A 24,885-nucleotide genomic window follows, 5' to 3' on the forward strand; every position below is an offset into this window, starting at 1 on the left:
TCAAAATGCTTTTTAGTGTGGTAACAAGACAGACCTAAATTTGATCAATTATAGCAGACTCAATTTGCTAGACTATTATAAAACTTTCCTCTAGTCTGGCAATTTCTATGGGTTTGGATCTGTCTTTGGAAAAAAAGGTGGAGTGCCTTTGTCTGTACATGTTGCACGTCCTAACATCAAATATCTTACAGGAAGGCAAAAAGCTCTAAAAAGAACATGGCAATGCTAATGACCTGTCCTGGACAGAAATCAGTCATAATCCCAATAGAAATCTTGGAAGAGTGAAAAAGAAGATATTATGGAAATAGTACTATTTCTGGAGGATCAGTCTGCAGTGACTGAACTTACATACATCTCCTTGCAGAGAACAGAGCCACCAAAATGGCCGATTTAATTGACTAGTTAAGAAATTAACACATTAATGTAGGTCCCATCAGGTGTGGTACCACTAGGAACAGATTTGAATGCTCTCTGATAATGGGGGAATGGTCATCTAGTCCTATTAAAACATTCACAGGTGGAATGAAAAAAGAATTGCCACTTATAATTACACTGGAGTGATAGATAAACCAGCAATTTCTGATTCCTGTGATAATCAAAGATATGGATGCTTTATCAGGGATATGCTTATACCCTCATGCTGAGGAGACCAAGAAACTTCCCTGATTCCACTTCAGGGAATCTTTGAGCTTGATCTACAAGTAGGAAAGAGACACAGGCCCACATGAAGAGTCATCTAAATCTGACTCTGCATGGTAAAGAGAATCCTGGCCCAGTGATGCCCTGAATCTTGTAGAGGGCTCATTAACAACCTTTCTAAGGCAGAGCAAAGAGAATAAACCCATTATTCTAAACCAAACCCACAGACTTTAGTAAAAGTATGCACGTTTGTATGAGAACAGCACTTGGGTTCAGTCCATTCTCTGTGGATCACTCTTGGCTACTGAATTCCAGCAGAAGCAGACTTACAAGGCAGGAGTCCAAACCATCAAATAGGAAAGAACTAACATAGACCCAAAACTGAGCAGAGCAGGTCACAAAATAGCAGGAACAGCACTGATTTTATTCACAGATGACATGTGTAAGACTTCTTGGACAGCATGTGTGATAAAAATGTGTTGTCCCCTGTAAGTGGCGGACCCATTGGAAAGATTAACAGCAATAGCATATAGTAAATTAAGCAGTTCATACAGGAATACAGAAAAAAAAATTAGAAAACCTCCTATTTTATCAGGGAGATAACAAAAACATTCATGTTACAGAGTAGCCTCAAACAGTACTAAGTAATTTCCCATAGCATAGGATTCAGCTTTAAAATTGTTTTAACTTGACTAAATCCCAACAGTAAATCTTCTCTCCTACATGACCACTCAATATGGAATAAATCTACAAGCTACAGATAAGGACAATTTTGTATTTCAGGATTTCAAGGAACAAACATTACCAGAGTCATTTCAAAAGAACAGATGGAATAGTGAATAACAGAATCAGTAGGTAGCTACACTGGATGCATAGGGAGAATGGTTGGATTCAACTGTTTGAATTTGCTCTTTTGAATTTGCTTAGTTCCTACACACTTAAACCTGAATAACTGTTGTTCTGAGTAGAATTGTAAATATATATCTGCAACCATCTTGTTGAAAGCACTCAAAGATATAACTGGCCCAGTCTTGGATGTGGCAGCTACTTCAGGATTGTATTTGGAATTAATTACCAGTGAAGTGCATTCCAGCGGCAGCAGGGGGTCTGTTTAGTTGTTTCTGCATCATCCAAGAGAGTTGGGTATGACTATTATCAAGTTTTTATTTCCTCTAATCACCCACCTGCACAAACAGACTTTGGAACTGCTTCAAGCTCACATAACCCTTGTAATGCCAGGCAACTGTCTGGAAAAACATCTCTCATTAAGTACTAATGAGAGATGATGGGTGATTTCCACCATTTCCTGAGTAACCTTTTGAGACTGCCTCTGCAAGCTGCTGATGTCTAATTGAGCATTCAAAAACAATACTAGACAGTTGCCATCTACCTTTTTTATTTTTGTGCAATGGCTTTTTTGTTAGCTTTTCCATATTTAAACGTAAAAGGTTTGCAGTAATGACTGCATTGTCTATAACAGATATTGTCTATAGCTTGTCTATAACAGATCCTGTCTGTTTCATAGATTTCTACATTTGCACTGTCTCAACACACAGGCACCATGTTTCTGGGAGTTCAGTGAAAAGCAGGGTATAGTTACATGTGTCAAAATATTTTTGGTTATCTTAGCCATTAACTAAAAATTGGGATGCCTAATAGTCTTGTAAAAAAAAAAAAAAAAAAAACAAAAAAAAAAAAAAACAAAAAAAAACAAAAAAAACCAAAGAAACTACCCCAAAAAAGAATGGTAGATACTGGGGATTTCTGGGCATATTTTTAAGTCTAACTTATCAGTGAGAGGACACTGAATGTGATCATATGCATGCCTTAGTATTTGATAAGGCTTCTCCTATAAACCAAAGGAAGTAACCAAAGTGTGAAGTGTGGTGTGCAGAAAAAATACTCTACTCTTACAAAGGCAACAGATGATTACTGAATTAGGCTACATTGTCAAATTATTTCAGAAAATAAACCACAAAAGGTGGTGAGAGTTAAGTGTTCTCAAATCATTTAAATAATGCCAATGGTAGCCATACACCCCCCCAGTCATGAAGCTCAGTTACACAGTCTTGAAGATAAACCTCCCAATATACATCTATCTACAGTTACAGTGAAAATCAATTAATGGAAAAAACCCTATATTTTCAGTTCTTCTAAGAATCAATTAATTAATAAAGCCCTTTATCAAAACACTGATGTCAAAGAGCTAACCAAAATATTTTAAAACCAAAGATACAGATATGTTTTAAAATGTTTCATAATCCAGTTATTCCTATTTAAAGTATCTAAATTCTCAAGCAGCTTCAGAGCAATTTAGGGAGCTCAACTCTCACCCTGAAAAATCTACATTTTTGTATTAAATCTACATTTACACTGAAAGAAGTATCTTGTTAATATATTGCATATTGTATTGTGTAACAGCTGTATTCATTAGGCATAAAGAACTTTTCCAGCAGATAGAATGCACTACAAACACACAGTCAGAATTCAGGGAATCTTTATGGGCTTTACTATTCAATTTGAAAGAGATACCAAAGCATCTGGACCAGAGTGGACCAGTTATATAGACCAATACAGTGTCCTGACAGTGTCCAAATGACTTGAGAAAGATAAAGGAAATACTGTGGATAATTTTGGAATAGCACAATCCAGTTTCCAACCAGCTAATATTTGGCACTACAGTAGTAAAGTTTCTAATAACTCAAAACCCCCCAAAAATTTGCTAGAATTTTTTAATTTCCAAATTTTCCATTTTATAGTTAGTGTGCCAAAACTTTCTCACCATATTTTATATATTTCACTTGTAAATATCATTTTCATCTGAAAAAATACTAAAATTCTACTCCTTTTGATAATATTCCTGCATTAATTTATTTTCTGTCTTCCGCAATTCAGGTAGAATGATATTTTATAAAAATTTTATATATTTAGACATTATTAATCTTACCTTCTGACTGACAAGCAGGATTCACATAACTTTTCTGAGTGTTAAGAATCTTCTCAACACTTCAGCATATCTAATTTGCTACCACCACAGATTTCTCTTATTTTGGTTTTAGATTCTCTAAGATCCATATGCTGGCTTTGTAAATTTCTTTAAATTCTTCCCATTATGTTTTCCCACTAATACAACCTACTACATTGATTATAGAGACCACCGATATCTAGTTTGGATAGACTGTTGGAATTTTTGAGGTCTGCAGTTAATTATATAAAGAAATGATTAAATTAGCACAAAACTTTGTATATATTGAGGAGGTATGCCATTTGTATTTGCTATTGACAGCAAATGAATAAATCTCAATTTTTAGACCATGCAGCTTTGGCCCATTTGGTTGATATAGAGCCAAATCAGTAGATTTAGACAAGAAGGAGTATTCCAGCACAGTGGAGTAGAAACCAAGAGGGATTATAATTAACTAAAACTATCGAGAGTTTGTCAAGTTTTATGGAGAAAAATATGGCTTGAATTTTTTCAAGTTTCTGAAACTTACATTTCTTAAAATATAACAAAGAATCACAATTAAATCACACCGGAACACAGGTAAGAATTTAACTAGAAGACCACACAAGTCCTGTCACTCTTACTGGCAGAACTTCTAACCAGTAACAACTTCCTATTGCAAATGCCACTATTCCATTTGAACATGTTTTTGTTAAATTGATCACTAGCAAATTTTTCTTGCATTTATAACAGGTTGGGTGAGAAAAACTCTGAAAGAAAACTTACATAATTGATTAGAAAAAAGGGTTTTTATCAAAATTTACTTACACAATATTCACAGAAAGTTCTGATATCTTTTCACCATAATGTAAGGCATAAACAGACATAAAAGTAATGGAAATGCTCTTGGATTAAAATTTAGGATAAAAATCCCAGTCCTATGGGTAAGAAAATGGTTTAATTGTTCTGCGCTATTTATTATGTATCTTCCATCATGGAGAGAATGATTTGTGAAAGAAAAAGGACATGGGGTGAACTGGAGCTGGAGCTAGACTGGAAAGAGTATTCTTACTGGTTTTAATGTCATCATCCAGAACAGTTACAACCACATACAGTGATATACTGTACTACAGAAAGAACACATCCTGCTCTGGAGCCACAAAATATGAAATAGTCTATTTGAAGACTTTTTTTTCTGATAACAAAAAAGCAGCTGGGTATGAACATATTCTTTCATATGCGTTCTTCCAAAACTGAGATATTTTAATGCATATCAGGAAAAAAAAAAAGAAAAAGACTATTTTGATATTCTGTTGCAGTAGCAAATTATTCTATTATTAGATACTAATAAATACATGCTGCATCTCTATGTTTGTGGATTGGCAATAGGAGACCTTTCCCATCCTATTTTGATATATAGCAGAATCCTACATCACTTGCACACTTCAAGTTTTCTTTTGAGGTGGCATAAGAAGAAAATGGTATAAAAAGAACAAATATCAAATTTCTGTAAAGTAAGAGAAGAAAACTTTATGGCAGCAAGTACACGTTGCCATCAGGACTAGCAGATGAGAAAGGGAGACACAAGCAGAGAAAATGGAAGTAAATGAATAGTTTTTATTTAGCTTCAAATAGGAGGATTTTTTTTAATGCAACACTGAGTACCTTCACTAGGAATCAATGTTTTTCTATTTTTAATCATTTATTATACTGAATAAAGCAAATAAATCTGTTCATTATGTACAAAATTGGTTTATTTTAGAAATTGCTCAATATTGTCACAAATATTTAGACTTCAACAAAATTTAGCAAGCTTTGCCAAGATTTCTGCTTTCCAAATGTATCAAAGTTAATAGAGAAGTTTAGTTAAAATTCTTAAAACATATAATTCTCATTAGAAAGAGTTCTCAGTGGAACACAGTTAAACGAATTCAAGTATTAAATACCATCTCAATTCTTTTTAGAAAAATACAACATTTCAGTTGTTTTTTACTGGAGAAGTAAAGACAGTAAAAATAGGAGTATTTTTTTTAATAATAAAATCTAGTATTTCTGATCAGATTCAGGCCAATGCTGAAATAAAATTATTAGTGTGGCTATTCAGTTGATTGCATGTAAAAACTAAAATTATGTTCCAATTTTGACACATTGAGTCACCAAAATAAATTCTCCTAAAGACTGCCAGTCAGAAGAACCAGAAAACCTTTTTTAGTTTGTTGGGTGGTGAGTAAAAGGGAAGAGTTACTGCATGGGGTGTCTGGCATAGAGCTGGGATGCACACAGGATTACCCATCATTGAATAGGATTCTCATATTCTGTGATACAGATATATTCACTCATATTATAATCTGATACTTAGGATTCCCCTGATCTTCCACATCCCTGATATGGGACATAGAAATACAAGGTATTGCCCAGGTAATCAAATCTAATAGCTAAATCAAAGGTAATCACATAACAAAAACTGTGCTACAAATCTACTTGCCAAGTACACAGCAAGTCACAAACCATTCCCTAATAAACTGTGTTAAACTTACAACCTTCAATACAAAAACACCAAAAAAGCTGGAAAAACTACACTAAAAGGAGCAGGAGAGATCAGGAGCATTAGTAATGCTGAGAATGTCTAGAGTACCCTAAGATATGTATATTTCAGTGTCTATTGATTAAACATTTAGAGCTGAGCGGCTTTACCATCTGAAATTAAGAGACCAAACAGTAGAGAAATTAATCTTCCACAAAAGACAGAGTTCTTTGTGTGATTCAACACATACCTCTATTGCAGTTCCAGTGTTTCTGAAAACCACTTTAGCTTTTTTTACAGTACTTGAGCTGCATTGCATTATAGACATAACTCAAGTGAAGCACTAGCTCTTGAGCACCGCATCTCTCATACTATAGGACTCAATTTCATCTTCATGCAAAATAGCACAGTATCTAGTCTTGAATATGGAGGATAAAAATTATGAGCTCAAGATAACTGGCTCTTCCCAGCTTCTAAAATGGAGTAAGATTCAAACTGAAAAGCTTTGTAGAAAATTCAGGGTAAGGTTGGCAGAAAATTCACAGGTGCGTCAGGAGACTCACAATATTTGCTATGTACCCATTAAGATCTCTGTGCAGTGCTATACCTATTTAAAGCTTATATTCCTCTAGAATGTACCAGATGCATGTAAACTGCAAACAAATGAATAGATTAAGTATCAGTATTTCTCCTAATACTAGCAAATTGGTGAGTTTTACAGAAGTATTAGTTCCCATTTATTTGTTAAGTTACTGCCACTTATGAAAGGCACTATCATTTACATCTGCTCAATTATCAAACAATCCCATCAGCACTCTGAGGTGTAGTGTTACTTACTAGAATGGAATATGTTCTATATGTTCTATGTGTTAATGTGTTCTATGTTCTATATGTTCTATATTCCAGCCCTAACTCAAAAGTACTACAAAGAATGTCGCAACTAATAGCCATTTAACAAAGAAAAACTCAAATCCTGCTAAAGAATATTTTCATGTGGGCTTTAAAATGCAAAACAGCCAAAAATAATTATGTTCCTTTCAATTATTATTTTGACTTGAAAAAGGGTTTTTGTCTGACAGCATGCAGTCAAGTGTATAATGAGATCATTCTAGACAGTAATCACACCAGGATGGATGAAACTGAGCATTGGTCAGAATGCACACACTTTGATGAGCACTCATTTGAAAAAAATGCCAAAAACTCCTGTGAGGGCTGATTTTTTTTCAACTGCATTTTAATGAATAATAATAAAACCCAACAAAACACCAGGAAATTTTTAACATATACTGAGCAGAATCCTTTTTCCTTGAGTTTGTAGAGAAAATGGAACCTAGTCCTTTGGAAAACGAAATTACTTCAATGTAAACATATTTACTGGAACATAATGGATGGGTGGAGAGTGCGCATATTTTGATAATGAACTGATCCCATGGTATCAGCCATCCCCATGTGTTTTAACTTCAAATATGACAGAGTTTTTAAGAATAACATTTCATTCTTCAGGACATTATCAGAGATGCTATCCAGGGGAGCATATGATGGGGAGCAATTACCCTAATTATATACTAAAAACCTTTTAAAGGAATGATAAGGTTTTAATGGAAAGTACATTAGAGCTGCAATATGTAAGAACTGACACCTCAATTGTGCAACCTCAATTCAGTCTCCTGTGCATAGGCACTCTGAAGAAGCCTTTATGATTATAATGCTGTTTCTTCACATGACTTCTGCTGCATCAAGGTTATAAAAATGTGGGGGAAATGGACAATGGAACAAATGAAATTATGGTACATCACTCTAGAAATGTGGCAGGAGCGACACAATTATAAACTGAGAAATGAAAAATATTTTCCCTAAATATCAAACAGAAATTCACAGGATAATATTCCAAATGAATGTTAAATGAGAGTTACTAAAGCTAGAAATTTTTAATCAATATATCTAATTTGTATCTAAGATTTCAAAAAGATCTGGCAAGAATTTATCTCAAAAAATGGTGCTGTTTCTTAATAGCACCTGACATATTGATAAGATTTAAGAAGACTAAAAGGAAGCTAATGGAGTAACCTCGGTCATTATAGGCTTTCAGCCTGAGATCAGGAATAATGATATGGATCACCATTAATGGAAGGGACATAGGTCATGCATAATAGCATTGCTTCAGAAAAACTGGATCTTATTATTTAACCTTGGTTTTTAAAATAAAATGTAAAGTTTTTGGAATATATGTAAGTACTACAAGTACATTTGGATTAATAAGCTTTATTAAAGTGGTCTGTGTTTGCAGTGGAGAAAATGAAAAAAAATTTATACTGAATTCTTCCAGATACATGTGCATGAGACGAGTACACTACCCAAATGGAAAAAAAGGTAACAGTTTTACCATCCTTAGCCTGAAAATCCATGATGGGTAGAAGGAGTGTCAAAAAGCCTACATAAACCTCATTCCTTTAATGCTCCTTGTCAGGATTCTGAAAGCTGCCAGTTAAATGAGGAAGAGTCAGCCAAGAAAGCACTCTAGAAACAGCAATCACTGAATACTTCTGTCTGTTCCACTGTCTACTTCTCAGTTTGTGACAGTGAAGTTTTATTTTAGCCCTGCAGGAAAAATTCTTATTTTTTCAAAAGTCAAGAAGTTAAGTAAAAGGAAAAAAAAAAAAAAAAAAAAAAAAGAACTTTTTATTCTCAGCACTGCAAAGAATTCATTTTTATCATAATCATAGTACTTTGGAGTTAGAGTCCGACACTCATTTGATGATGAAATTGTGAAATTTTAGAATTTCAATTTTCTAGTTATTAATTTGAGAATTTTATGATAACAAAGGTTTGCCCAAATATAAAATTTTATAGTTTAAAATAGAATAACTAAAGGAACAGCTGTGTTAGAGGAACCTATAGCTTTATCTCATACTGCCCAGGACTGCTTAGGAGGGGAAGCAAGAGGATGAGCTGCTACTGAAACTTTTTATAGTTTATTTTCCCTCATCTCTTAATTTGTGCTGCTAATACATTTATAATTAGAGTCAAATCCTTACGAAAATGTTGCTTATTTTGCACAACAAAAGTTAATTTTTTTCCTCTCCCTTTGTAACTTCTAACAAAAAAACCCAATTCCCACACTGCACAGAAAACTGAAACAATAAAGCATGGATGTTTTCTTCTTTTAACATTAGGGAGGGGAGATGTGCACTGTGGGTGTATCTACTCACAGCAGGCTACAGACATATCAAGAAAGAATATGGGACAGCATTTGCCTACAAAAAGTTAATATGGATAACCTGGGCCTGTTTCTTGGCTAAACCTCCAAACCTGGAGGAACCTAGGAACAAGCTTCACTGTAGAAAGGATTTTCAGGCTGTCTCTCACTCACCTCCTGAACACGACCCAAATACAGCTAGGATGGAGTACAGGTTCAATATGTTGTCACAATGTGATTTGAAGGAGGTAGTTAACAGGTCAGAAATCAGAGTCACAGACCTCACGGACCCATCTACAGCTACTTCCAACTACAACAGTGTAGTAGATAATTTGAGAAGCATTTTCTGATTTCAGACAAAATCAGAAGGGCAATACTTTCACAGATAGTATCTCATTCTTCATCTCTTAATACAAGAGACATTTTTCCCAGTCTCATATCAATACTTAATTGACTAATTCCTAATTCTAGTGAAGACCCTTCTTTTGGAAGATGATGTACACAGTGAAAATCTAACCCAACTGAAATCAGTGGTAAAACATGTGCTAACATCAATGACATTAGAAATCCATGTCAGCTTGAGACTCAGATCATTTGAAGACCTACTTATTGAGACCAGCAGGTCTATAACACCTGTCTATAAAATAGTGACCAACACAGGACCACAGGTGAACTGTGCTCCTCTAGGAGATACAGTATTTGAAAATTCAATAGAAAGCATCCTAATTAAATAATATCAGAAATACAAAAAATAGGTATGTAAAAATCATTAAGATGAGACAAAACTCCCAAGCTTCTCATTTTTTAGGGATTTGTTCTTTAAAAAAATAAAAGGAACTATAAAATGACAGAAGATAATTTAAAACTTAAAAGAAATTATAAAATTGTAATTTATGTTATAGAAACAGCTACAGCAGCAAATACACTAGGCGTAAGTTTCAGGAATCTTTTCTGGTTTTGAAGGTGCTTAAAAAAGAACTAGCTGTACTGAAGAAAAAACCCAGCAAAATGCAAGATAGAAGAGCTATTGTATATTTCACTCTTCCATCAGCACTCTCTTGATTTTCATTAGAAGGACACATGAAATGAAAAACCTTAGCTGTAAACACATATTAACGTACTAGACAAAATCGCTTCTGATAAGTGTGCATTATATCCTGCACTACATCCTGTGGCAGTCGGAACAACAAATACAAAATGTGTCTTCACTGAAAGCCAGGAGAAGGGTAGTTTGGTTTCTGGTACAGTGTGCTGGCAAAGATTTGTGTCTTGAAACTCTGAATGTGAACCTTACAACACTGTAAATTAACCTGTTAAAACGAGTCAATGGATACATTCTGTACCATAGCCAAATTACATCAATTTAGCTCAAACATGAGTTAAAGAAAGGAGAAGAACAGGAGAGAAAAACAATGTGTAGGCCTTGACACTAAATTTCATTATTAATAAGTTATTGATTAAAAGTTCAGCTGAAAAATTTTGCTAATTTTCAATTTTTACTTTGAAGTAAATTTTACTAAAAAGCACATAAACAAATGCACATAAGCAAAATCAAACTATTTTCATTTGGACTAAATATAACATTTAATTGGAAAAAAAGTATCTGTTTTGCAGTTCAACCTCTTCCATTGGTATAAATATTATAATCCAGACTTGATTTCTCAAGAGTTCCTGAAGAGTTTCAACTTATCCAAAGACAGAATGTTAGGATATCTCTGTCTTGACTGGAGTTGGCCATGAATACACTGAAGTTGGAAATGAGAAGCTTCTTAATAACTAGCACAGAAATCAGTGATTCTAATACAGATGCCTTTGAAGAGCAACAAGCACAAATCCCAGATATTTTGAAGATCTTGAAAGGAACTACATAAAGTCTAGAATCTAACTTTTCTCTCTTTAAGGGGAGTATTGTCATCATTTCAGGGCACTGTGAGGCTCTCTTGCTCATTCTTTCCATGGCCTATGAACTCTTTCTGTGCTAAATGTAAAGGGGGATTATATTGTGCAAAACATCCTGAGAACTGGGAAACTTTAGTTAACAATGGGAGCATTTCTCTAAGGTAAAAAAGTACTTAGAGAAGAAAATGCTTGCTGCCTAAGATTTGTTCAGCTATTAGGTTGTTATGGAAACACAACCCTCTTTTGTCAGTGAGCCAACTCCACCAAAAGGATGCAGGACTCACATTACAGTACCTACGCTATGTGTTCTTTAATGACAAGCTCTGAGTGGCTCCTCACATCTCACTCAACCTTCAGACCAATTATACCCTTTGGAGATAATATCCCTTTGAGTAATAGACAGAACAATAAGGGACATTTGATTAGCACTCATACATCATCACTGAATCACAGAATATTCTGATAATAATTCCTTGGAAGGGGTCAACAAGATCATCAAAGTCCAACTCCTGGCCCTGTACAGAACAGCCCCAAGAATCACACCACGTGCCAAAGTATTGTTGAAACACTTCCTCAACTCTGGCAGGCTGGTACTGTGATGTCATGTCAGTTCCTGAAGCACTAGTAAGTTTTAATGGCCCTGATAAGCATTCCGAAGTTCTCTGTTCACATCCCTGCTGCTTAGAAAATTCAGCACTGATGGCAAGTGCGTAGTAATGATTTAGAATATGCACCACAATATCAAAAGCCTTCATGAACAGACAGTTGTTTCAGAAACATTTGTGTTAAATTAGGCTAAGTTTCATAGAGTATTTTCAGCTGGTTTAGACCAACTGTTACCCTGTCTCCTTTATTATGCTCTTCCCTCTACACAACTTTTTTCTCAATCGTTAAATATCCTTCCTTGAAAGTATTTAATCCTAGGGAATTAGACTGTAGGTCATGTGTTTAAGCGCACTCTATCCTACTATCTCTGGTTTAAAAAGCATACTTAAATGAAACACAGCTCTATTAGCAGTCCTGCTTGAAGCAATTCAAGTGTGAGTGGCTTTCAGAAAGGTTTGTGTCTGACCCCTCTGACCAATTTAAATTTCAAACTGGTGAAGCATTGATGACTAAAGCTACACTCTTGAATTTCTATTCATCCAGACAATTTTTTATATCTGGCAGTGTGATGGTTCCTTCTTGTGGCCACTTTTCACTGATTTGCTTATAACTAGAAAAGAACTACACAAAACTGAAGGTATAAATTAATCAAGTTAGAAAATATGTATTTGGGATCTTGATCTCAATCTGGAAAACTGAAGTGTGCAAATATTCAGGATTACTGAAGTCAAACAGAAACAGATGATCTGACAAACAGAACTTTATTTACTAAGCCAAGTATTTGATGATTTTGAAACTAAGTAAAAGACATATTTTAATGTTCATAAAAATGTTATCACAGCTCTTTTTTCTATTCAGGTTTCTGGAGAAAAGTCTCCTGGATATCTGTGTGAGACTGCTGACATGGTGTTATACAGCTGAGGTGATATGACACACTGACAAGTTTTCAGGTTCATTTTCACTGTAATGACAGGAGAGGAAGGCCAGGCTGAGAAAGCAAAAAAAAACACAACAAAACAAAATCCTAATAGTACAAAGAATTGGCCAGCTTGGGGACAGTTTGATATATTGTATTAATTCAATGTCAACTATTTTTAAAATTAATTTCCCTGTTGTGATTATGAGGCTATAAGAAGAAGGTATGATTAATTACAGATTCACTAACTGCCTGGTCCTCCTAATGAGTCACTGGCATTTAAGCACAAACCAAGCAGTTGTTTTAAATAACAAAAACATCCTGACTGACAACAGCAAGATTGCTTCAAAGTACACTTAGCTGGGCGAAGGAGCAGAATAGCTGCTATCTCTTTCTTCGTGTTTCAGCTCCTTGCCTTGTGTTTGCCTGCTACAGGCTACTGGCAACACATCACATATCTAAGGACAATTTTTATCCCTGATAGAATCCATATCTTTGATATAACTCGGTAGAGTAGTTGTACAAGAGCTATCTTTAAAATTACTGCCTTGGAAATTGCTGACTGTGCAGTGGCTGAGAGCTCAGCACAAGTGAAGCCCCATAGCATTCACCTTATTTCTCAGCTGGATTTTGCAGCCCACACCGAGTTCTGCTTTGCCACAGCTCAGCTGTTTTCAGAGTTGAAGATGGCTCACTAACATGTCCCTGACCTGCAGTCACAGCAAAGTAACATAACGAAACATAAGAGGTTCTTGAACTACAATTCTCTTATCCAATGATGATTCTCATGCAGTTTGCACAGAGAAATGTCTCTTGTCATTGAGATTTTTTATCAAAACCTTTGTTAATCTGCATAAGCAGATCAAATTTCCCAAGGAAGGAGGTTGGTTTTTTTCTTCCACAATTTGTTTGGGAGAAATAGTCTCTGAAAAGTCCTCTCTAATTCCTGATGATACTCAAGGAGACCTAAAAATAGTTTAATTATTACTGACCATCGCTCACTATTATTGAAAATTTAACATTTAAACTGCCACCTAGTCTCACTCATAGAGAATTTCTGCAGTAAAAATGATATAAGCAGACTCAAAGACATATAATCTCCCTACTGGGTAGGGACAAGCACTTAACCACAACTAAAAATAATTAGCATTTATTCAGATGTAGCTCAGATTTCATTCAGTATTTCTCCTAAATAAAATGGATGACACTGTGAGGTGCAATGATAGATTGTGGTACAGAATGTCTAAGCTACTAAGGGTACAAGTCTGTAAAGGTCTTTAACATCAGAGTCCCAAAAGCAGCCTGGTGGAACACCTTAATCAGTATTCTGGACTCTAGATATGTGACCAAAACCACACTACCTTCATGAACACCTTTTTAACTTCATTCACACCTTTTCCAAGATGATTTGTTGCTTTAGTTCACAAAATTTCATTACATCCCTAAAAGCAAAAGGAAAATACTAATACTAATACATGGGTTATGAACTAAAATAAAATAAAACCCATAAAATTTCATGACTATTTTTCAAGATTAAATATGTCAAGTGAATTTTTTAAATAGCAGAGCAGGGTAAAAAAATTAAAACGAGTAGCAGAAATGTCTAATTTAAGGAATATTGATACTGTTGGATACAGTACATATCCAACAGGACAAGAGCCAACAGAAGAATCAGTCAGACTGACTAATGAATCCATCATTTTATATTCATTTTATGAGATGGATCTATGAAATTTTAACCCCAAATTTACATTTTACTTAATGGGAAAAATGGTCTCAAAGAGCATCCTATCATGTCTTAACTACTAGTTTAAAGGTAGAAATGCTGAGAAATGCATATACACTGCCAAACTTGTCCTATTACTCTATCACAGAAAAAAAGAACAGTTTAACTTGTACTGAGACACACAAGCAGTCTTTTTTTACTCTTAAATCTGTGCTAATTAGAAGCAACTGCTTTAACTGTTAGCATAAACTAATAAATGTAACTGTTCCTCTTCCTATAGAAACCTAATTTCTTGCAAATAGACATAAAAATCACACAAAACAGGGTTTCAGAAGTAGCGATAACCAACTTTATGACTACTTTTATTTGCTTTCTATTCAGTTTTTCTCCCTGAAAACAAACAAACCTCTACCATTTGCTGCATGGAGTTCTCATCCTCTGTGATTCCCTACCAGTTCAACAACAAGATTCAGGAGAGCTACAGAGCAGTCTGCTTTTTCTCCCCAGAACCCTACATATCACATAATAGAGAAAATTGAAACATTATTCTCAAAGTTGGCATGTCTCAGTGACACAAAAACTGAGGGAAATTTGGCAAAAAACCCCTTGCAGAATTAGATATTTATTTTAAATAAATGATCCATAGTCATATGTAACTTATTCAAGCAATAAATCTATACAACCTAAAGTGGCAGGATTACTTCACATACAATTACACCTAGTGCTGAATACCTTATAACTGAGAGTGTCATGGTTTATTTCATTTGGTCCATTTCTAATATAAGATAAGAGCCAACATGATTCCAGATACGGCTTGCAAGCCAGGCCAGTTAAATAACTTATACATTTATAGCTCAAAATAAAATGACATTTTTCTATACAGCCAAATTTCTTCCCAATAAAATGCCAAGAGGAAAATATCATAATGTTATATGGAAAATTAAGAGAAGGAATTACAGTACATTTGTATTGTCAACTCATTGATCTTGTTAGATCTTCTAAATATGCATGCCCTCATGAATGTCCTACAGCTTCCTTGGTTATACTCTAGGCCTCTGGTTATACTCTAGGCACACTATTTTAAACTTTACACAAAACATATTTCTAGATTAAGACCTAAAAATGTCCTTTATAGGATCTGTGTTGCATGCTGATCTTAGTGGATTTACTATGCTGGAGAAAAATGCTTGTGTTCAGCGGACAGCACAGTTCCAAAGCCTGGTGTTTTAACTAGTGAAAACCCCATCTATTTTTAAAAATACTAATTACAATGGAAAGATTTGTTGTTGAGCCCCATTACTAAGAAGGCAGGCAATGAACTCTCCCTACCAATTTATTGGGTATGTGTATGGCAGTCTTTCCACTGCAATACATATGTTTATGGTAATTATTCAAGTAGAAGTGTGAAAAACAAAGATAATTTATTTTCTTCCTCTACTAAAAAGCAACCCACAATATTGTCCCGCACAGACTAATTTTGTTTTAGATTATCAGAGCCAAAATCATCAAAGTCAGAAACAAGCACCAGAAGCAAGCAGTCATGCTGATGTTCAATTCAGATTCTGGTCCATTCTGTGCAACTATGCTACAAAGATGCTATCCTATTTTGAGCCACCTTTTAGACTGCTGCTTTTAATGCAGGTTCCAGCAAGTCTTCTTTAGCCCAAATGTAAAATAGAGGTAGGAACTACGATCCACTCCACCTTACTTTGCACACTCCAAAGCTGTATCTTGCAATCTGGCCCTCATACATTATGCCTGATGTAGCTGTGGCACTCCTTCAATATTAGTTCAGCTGTGAAATCAAGAAGGTGCTTCCCCTTACACACACCAGATCAGTAGCATGATGTTAGTCAACAATCATCTGTCATCCCTGAACATTACCCAAATCATGATTCCTAATCAAGATCGCACAGGTCGGAAAGTCAATTGCCTGTTTCAAATAGGTCTCTGCTGCTGAGAACTGTCATTTGTCACAGCAGACTCTCAGTCCAATTACTTAAAGCAAAATGACTATATGCTGAAATTCCTTACCAGGTGGTGACTAATGAAGAGTTCAAACAAGGGTGATGTAAGAGATAATATGATTTTGGAGAACACAGACAGAATTCTTACAGATAATATCTGACTTAGCATAATTCTATTATTTTTTAACTATTTTAACTCATTGCTGTTCAAACCTCTATATAACACGAACAGCAGTCTGTCAAACTGTCATTTAATATTTAGTAATTCTCTTAATTCGAATTCACTATTTAATTTTCAAAAATGGATCAGATATTCTTTCACGTAACATGAAAATGCAGAATACTTCGAATTTTGAAGTAGCTACATAATGTTGTTGCTAAGGGGCACTTAGAAAAAAAAAAGAAAAAGTTTGGTTAAAGGATTACTGCAAAAGGCTTGTCTACAAGAAACGCTTTCTAATTTGGCTTTTTGCAACCTTGTATTTATCTAGGAAAGTATTTAAATATTAGCTTTGTTTTCACTTCTACAACATTTTGCTATTAATCTTTATTCTGATGTGAAGCTCTTATAGTAGCTAATGGAAGTCCATAATCACACTGTGATAAACAGAGTACTGCATGCTTTAACACTTACACCAATAACTGTGTAAAGGATTATTTGGTGATTTACCTGGTCTTGAGGAAGGAACTCTTGCTATCTCTAGGGAACAAGGCTTTTTGGTGACTGCTACGTCTATCGAATCACAAAGACTGCTGTCATTTTCTGAAGGAACTGCATCCAGAGGTACAGAGGGTATTGCTTCCAGTGCATAACCTCTCTTCTTTGAATAGGATTCCTGAAATGCAAAAAATTAAGTAGGTAAGAGAGATATTTCTCAGATGACACAGGAAAAGGACCAGCCTCAATAACTCTGGCTACCAGGGTTTAGAATTAAGCACATTAAATACCGCATCCTGCTGAAATCCAAACTGTAACAGACCAGAAGAATTACTTGCATGCTAGAAGAAAACATTTATTTCTTTAAATTTTTGTATAACACAGTTCTTGTTCAGTTTACAGAAGAACTTCCTTCATCAAAGTTTTTATTTAATGAAAATTGGATTACTGCTTTTTCAATACCTGTTTTGCTAGGTTGTAAATCAGGGGATGTCTCATTTTCTTTTTCAATTGTATCCCATGAGAGCAACAATTACATTAACCACTACAATTCTCTTCAGGGATGTTTTTACAAAATATTTACATTACATATAAGAAAACTTAAAATATGCCTTCTACATATGAATGGCAGGATCCCAGGCTGTGAATGAAGATTAATTACTGCTCTACATTTGAGTAAAATAATAACAAAAGATCCCATAACAGCAATATGTACAGCAAATTCTACTGATTAGCAAACGTTGAGGGGGGAAATAGGAATTAGAAGTTTTGCTGGTACAGCAATCCAGTCAAGCAGATTGTTTCTAGTTTAGAACATGAATAAGTAGATAACATTCAGTTTCAACAGAGTTTCACCACAAATATATTTTTTTTAATCCCGGCAGAAAGCAATTGCATGGGCAAAGACATATTTCCACATCTTTCTTATATTGGACGTACGGATGTCTCTGAAAGTCAAGCATCAGATATAAATCAAATATGATATAATAAAAGGCAAAGGACAAGAAAGCATCCTGACAGTTAGATAGTATCATAGCCCTACCAAGAAAATGATTGAAGAAGGCATTATCTGAAACTAAACGTGGAGTAACAATTTCTTCACCAAGAACTTGTATTACCCAAGGTAAGCTATGGCTGAGGGTAACAGTGCCTTTTCAGATAAATGATTTATACTGTAAGCAAATAATTACATGATTCTTTGTTTTTTGGGTTTTTTCTCCTGGCTATTCTGGTCATTTTATTTTTATGCAAGTTCACAGTTTGGCAATAATTCAAGGCCTCTTGAAGGATAGGGTTAAGATGACACAAAGAGCAGCTTCACTTCAAAATTATTGATGACTTTGGTATAGACAGATTTAAATCTCAGGTTAAACTAACAAAGAACTTGAAAATGAACACTGGAAACAGCAATCAAGGAGAAAAAACATACAAATAAAATAAACAGAATAAGGAGAAAAATAAATAAATATAATAAATACATAGAAAACTAAGATGCATTTGTAATTTAAAAAAAATTAGTATGTACTGGCAAACAATACAAAATTGGTGGTCAGCATTCAAGAACATATCTAAAAGAGGAATGCAATTGCATCTCTACCTGTTTCTACCTTTCCAGTTTCTACCTAGTCAGATTATGAGCTCTCAGTATTAGTAATCTCACATACATAGACTAATAATAACTAGCTTCAGGTAGTAGCCATTATAAAGATTATGAAATTTTGCAAGTAGTCTTCCTGCAGCTCCAAATGTAATTTAATTAACTTAAGCCATTTCATTCCTTAAATGAAGTTAACAGAAAATTACACAGAGGCATCAATGCAGCTGAAGTGCAACTGCAGGACAAGAGAAGGAATCCTTCCAGCCTTGAAAAAAAAAGAATTTTTAGCCTGTCCATTTAAGTCTGCTATAAAAATGCAGAGGCAAAAATTTATTTACCAAAGTAATAACTATACCAGGAGACTTCAATTTAATCCTTGCACTCTCCTAGAAATATGCATTTAAGTCAGAATGCCAAAACCCTAATTATAGTAAATCTGCCTAGAGAAGCCCATGAAGAAATACTGCAGCCTTAAAATTGTCACAAAACACAAAAGGGAAATTCTGTTCAGCACCTGAATTCAGCTACATTAAAAACAAAAAAACAAACAAACAAAAAAACCCACAGTAAAGATTGATACAGCAAACATTAGAACAGACTTTGGATCACACTTTGTGTCACCCAACGTTCTGTCTGTAAAGGCAGCCAACAGTGCTGACCTAGAGAACAATGAAACCAACATGAGATTAGGTCAAGCACATAGTAACTGCTTCTCCTTCTGCAACACCTTGTGGGTCTAACAATTCATAGTCAGAAAATGCTGACTTTGTTTTGCATGTTTACCAATCCAACTTTCTAGAATTACCTTCTCAAGTTGCCTTTAGAGCACATGTCCCCTTTCATAGTTTTCATGCCCCCATTTTGTTTTTAGCTGTCTCACCAAGTTTGACATTGCTGTTTTATACTTTAGATGGCTATACTTTAGAAGGGTTGTTCTTTACTTATCCTCTCTCCTTGTGATGTCACAGACATGTGCACTTCCCATGTCCTCTCCTTTAGGGAATGAGAAATACTAACCTACTTACCCAGCTGTTCCAGGATTTTGACCATCCCTGTCATCCTTCATCCTCTCAGTCTCCAATGATGTGACAGGGATGAGATTTTCTCAGATTTCCTCATTCAAGGTGAGGGCTCACCAAACCAGTCAGAGTGATATAATGATTTTTATGTACTCCACTCCTTTCCTAATTGTTCTTAACATTCAATTTGATTTTCTGAATGTTATTCAACATTCTGTAATTAACATTGCATGAATATAAATGTCAGAGAAGAAAAAATAAAAATGATGAGGTGACTCAGAAAATTGTTAGAATGTAAACTACCAGCAATTAAATTCTTCCTAATTCTCTCTCTAATAAATAAAATACAATAATATGTCCAGCATAAGATTAATGAGTTAGAGCCAAAAAAGAATTGTTAATAGTTTAGAAAGCCAGAAATTCTACCAACCCATTAAGTTAAGATGATAGACCTTTATTAAAAAGTGCTTATGTAACAAAAAGGAAAAATAAAATTTCTCATCACTGGAGAAAGGTATTGTAAAGTCTTCTGGTTGCTGCAAAATGTTCTTCATTTTGCTGGTACTGAGCATTTCTAGAAATTTCTAAGATCTAATCTAATTCACCAATTTAGATGTTAGCAGATGTTGTAAGATTCTAAGTATCAGGTGTGAAGCAATGTGATTGTTACTTTCTAAGATTGAAAGCTCTCAACCAACTGCAATAACAAGTAACTACAGTAATTCTACATGTCCAAGTTATATCCATAACCATACATATCCAAGTTAACTCCATAATTAAAAAATCCTAAAAATACTTTATCTTTAGTCCTAAAATAAAATCTGAGTCCAATTTTTGTCTTAAAAATAGAGATTATTCAATCTCAAATTTCTATTAACCACTCCAAATTGCTGAACTTTAGACATGTAACTGACCACCAACATCAAGACAGAATTTGTCCTTATTTGAAATTATAACGTCACAAAAATAATGTGCTGGGCTTCTAGCAAATTAAAATAAGTATTTTTTTTTTTTTTTGTGTAAAGGATAAAAATACATATACAATAAAAGTAAAAAAAAAAAACCAACATTGAGAGTGTGTGAGTCACTGGGAAAATCACTAGAGAATAGCCACCCATACTGATCAATGTAAATTAGATTTTTTTGTCTTGTAGAAAGAAACAGTAATGTGACACTGAAGTTGAAGAGCACATGTCAGAGACACACTATGGCCCTTATTCATAGGCCTACAGTCAGTTGTGTCTCCTCTGAGCATAAGTTTGATAGTATAATACTTACAGGAGTAAGAGATTTTTCATCAGTGGGAATGAAATTGTTCCTAAACCATCTATTTTTGGCCATTGAAAAGGGTTATGTGCAATTGTGAAACAAAGTGCCATAATATGACCAAACCTTCAAGAACTACATGATGTTGAGTTGGAGCTTTTTTTCCACATTTTTTCCAGGTTTCTAGCTTCCCTTGCTTCTGCCTTCTCTTTAGTCTTGCCTTCCTTTTAAGAATCAAACTGAATGATGTATGATTAAAGGCTGAAGTATATGCAAATCTGTGTTTGTATGAGCTATGAATAGAATGATAGAGGCTCAAGAGGCACCTAATCTGAACTGACACTCTGACAAGAAGAGAGAATTTGTACTTTACAAAATTTTTTCATTCTGTCAATATCCTTTCCTATAAAAATCAGGTTACTTGAAGTTCTATTACTTCCCTGGAACATGGGACAACACACCAGGGTCATACGTGACTCTCCTCTTAAAGTAGAAATAATCTGGGAAACATAGAAAGGAAGAATGCAATGTATCTGCCACCTTTAGAAATATCTTTTTCACTTATATAGATAGTGAAGAACAGCCATTAAATTCTGACATGCCCCTTGAGATCCACCAGGGTATTGTGCTGTCTCCCCTGGCTTGCTGAAGGCCAGAAGACCAGCATCTAGAATCCCTTTCATCATAGCATGATAAATTCTGCTCAGTTGCTCCTTAGAAGAGTACTATGACACTTTATTGATGAAACTTTGGAGAGTTATTGATCTTATATGCTCCATCAACCCAAAGCTCCTGATTATCCTGAGAGTGAGGAATGAATATTGCATTTATCCCATGAATGTCATAGAATTATGGAATGGTTTGGGTTGGAAGGTATCTTTAAAGGTCATCTAGTCAAACCCCTTGCTATGGAGAGGGGTATCTTAAACTAGATCAGGTTGCTGGGAGCCCCTGACTTTGAATGTTTCCAGGGATGGGCATCTACCTCCTTCCTGGGCAAACTATTCCAGTGATTCACCATCCTCACTGTAGAAAAAATGTTCCTTACATCTAGTCTGAGTGTACTTGCAGACTTCTTGACATTTGTAAACAGACTGATATATAACCTTGTTGGATTGGGACACTTCACACTGAAATATTTGTGATAAGTAACTGAAGGTTGCTGAAAGGAATCAAGAATTCAAGCAAGAAAGAAGTCCTAACCAGCGACTCAAGATAATTAGAACAGTTTTTTGACATGCAGCAAGGTATAAAGGGAAATGTGCGAACCTGAATGGCATTGCACAAGTTTGCCGCAATAATCTACTAAGCATAAACAACTGAAAGTATTTCCTATGTCACAACAATCCAAAACCCCATGTAGATGGTGAAATATTTATTTTGACTGCCTTTCTAGTCAAAGATATCAGGAATAGTACTGTAATTTCAGGCTAGTAAAAACACATTTATCTATTAATAATAATTTAACCAAAGCAGGTTTCAGAGTATCATACAATTAGAATAATTTTTCATGAGTCAAACAATCATACGTGCTCATTGTTATGACAGCTAGAAACACTTGAATGTGTAATTTGTCATAAAACATATAATAGGGTTCATGATACATTACAGAATCTGGAAAACCACCAATAATCTCATTTAAAGGTGAGGAGAATCTACTCTGGTCTGCACAAAGTATTTCTAGCACAGATTTTAAAAGAGTAGGATATTTTACCCTTTCAGCAAACATCTGAAATTGCAGGTTTGCAGTTGTAGGAATGATATATGTACAGAGTTAACTGAAATACTTATTTCCCTTCAACACCTGAAACAGCCTTTTCAAGTTTCAGAAAGCCTTCCTCAGAGCTGAGAAAAACATCAATTTTAAAAAGCATGCTAGAGTTGTTGTTCTGTTTAGTTAGAAATGTTAATATGATGTTTAGTTTTTCAGAAACTATTCAAAATTTGGATTTGCTTTTTCAAACTTTATGTATGAAAAAAAAATGAGCCTTATTTATGCAACACCCCAAATACAGGTTTATTTTTCTCCTTTTCCAATGCATATTTTCAAAAATCCATGTTTTGAATTTAAAAGTTCATACAATAACTGTACAGACATAAATCCCTGAAAGCTAAAGGCTCCTACAATGCCTTACAACACAAAACTCACTAATATAGCCTAAACTATAAATGTGTGAAGACACGGGTAAATTGTGAGCATAATGAATGCAGCGCTAACCTCAGCAGCAGAAACATGTCACTATATTTTATGCAGTGTTTGCATAATTCTAACTGGCAGATATTCAGCATTTCAAATGAAGCTAGATTGTTGTAGTCATGTTACATGCTTTTCCATGCATTCAACACTCAGGCCATGGAAAAGAGCAGATGCTTCCTCTAATAAATAACTCACTGTGACAAAGATATACTAAAAGTGTACATAATCTGGTTTATGCAAATGATAATGGTTGTGTGTGTGGCAATGTAGTGTAATATAATAACAGCTTTAATAAACGATTCTTAGTTTAGCTGAAAAAAATACAATTATAAACTAGAAATCAATTTCCAGTTTAAATACCCTTCCTTTTTTTCTATTGTTTTCATGAAAGATGTTTTAAAAAATCATGTCTTGTTTGAATTTGAAGCTGTTGGAAAATGCCTCTTTAAAATAAAGGCTATTATATTTCAAAAAAGATAAAATGAGCTTAAACCTAAGCTCCATGGAAACAATACTTCTCTGCAAGATGCTTATGCTCTAATGCCTAGGTTTTAAACATACACACACAGCTCCAACTGAAGCAGCAAATATGAAAACTAGCCCCTCACATTATATGGGAAGTAACCATGGAGAATGTTAAATACTGAGAAACCTTATAACTGAAGTCAATATTTGACAGCAAATGCAGAAAACCATTAATGCACTACTCTATGTTAAGGCAGACTCACATTTCTCACATTTTATGACTTAATTTCTGTCAACTACTGTGCCACTAAATGAAAAACGTATGTGTTGCTGTCTGTGAAGGAGAGAGAAGAACTGAATGCACTTAAGTAAATCTTGAAGTAAAACACAACTGCTCTGTGAATAGCAACCCTACAGCTATACACTGACTTGATTGGAGAGCAGATAACTTCACTAAAATGAGACATGATGGGAGAAATCTTCTTTGAAAAGAGAGATTTAACACCAAAATGTGTTAATCCCTTATCTACTACAAATAGATGATTACAAATAACCTATGATATTACAAATAACCTATGCCTTTTTAAAAAATATTCTATACCTGCCCATGCATCTTTTTCTGAAGTAAATACTCTAAAAAAATTGCACAATAGAAACCAATTAATTGATATCACACACAATAGATTTGATAGAAGAGACAAATAAATATTTGCCATTTCAAGAAAGACAATCTTCCATGTTCAAATGTTTTTGACACTGAAGAAAACAAAATTTAAGTATGTTTGGTATAAAAGTTATTATTGCAATAGCATAAACCAAGACCCTCTTAGAAGAAATCTCTCTTACACATGCTCCCACAGTAAAATAGGAAGAACAAGAAAGTGTTTTTCAAAATACTACAGTTATGGAGAGTTGTACTGTCAAAGCAAAAAAACTTTTTTGTGAATCATACTTTTATTTGTTACATAACTGAAAAGTGAAATAGAAAATTAACAGAAAAAGAGTTTGAGATTGTTCTTTAAAGATCCCAGCAGCAAGCAAAGTTTGTAAAAGTTAATACTTCCTAATTAAATAGTACCAAATGAACTTTGCAGATATTTCAGCAACGTGAAAACTAAGCCCAACAGTAAGAGAGAGTCAGAAGGAAAGTAAATTCATACTGTAAGCTAGAAGAGGTGCTTAAAACAGTAAAATAAGTTATTCCATGGCAACAGGGGAAATATGCACATTAGCAGTAAACACAAGAGGATATTGACTGTATCTTCT

General features: G+C 34.5%; 1 protein-coding gene across 8 annotated transcripts in view; it reads right to left on the reverse strand.

Annotated features, from left to right (window-relative positions):
- The window catches only part of ANKS1B (ankyrin repeat and sterile alpha motif domain containing 1B), a 407,552-nt gene that overhangs the window by 273,479 nt on the left and 109,188 nt on the right, over positions 1 to 24,885 (reverse strand). For all 8 annotated transcript variants that reach the window (XM_038155524.1, XM_038155523.1, XM_038155513.1 and 5 more), the window contains exon 10: positions 17,088 to 17,253. In XM_038155524.1, coding sequence (XP_038011452.1) covers positions 17,088 to 17,253 — 166 coding nt within the window. The remainder of the gene's footprint in view (positions 1 to 17,087; positions 17,254 to 24,885) is intronic.

Source organism: Motacilla alba, chromosome 1A (genome assembly GCF_015832195.1).
Source record: "Motacilla alba alba isolate MOTALB_02 chromosome 1A, Motacilla_alba_V1.0_pri, whole genome shotgun sequence".
Classification (NCBI taxonomy): domain Eukaryota; kingdom Metazoa; phylum Chordata; class Aves; order Passeriformes; family Motacillidae; genus Motacilla; species Motacilla alba.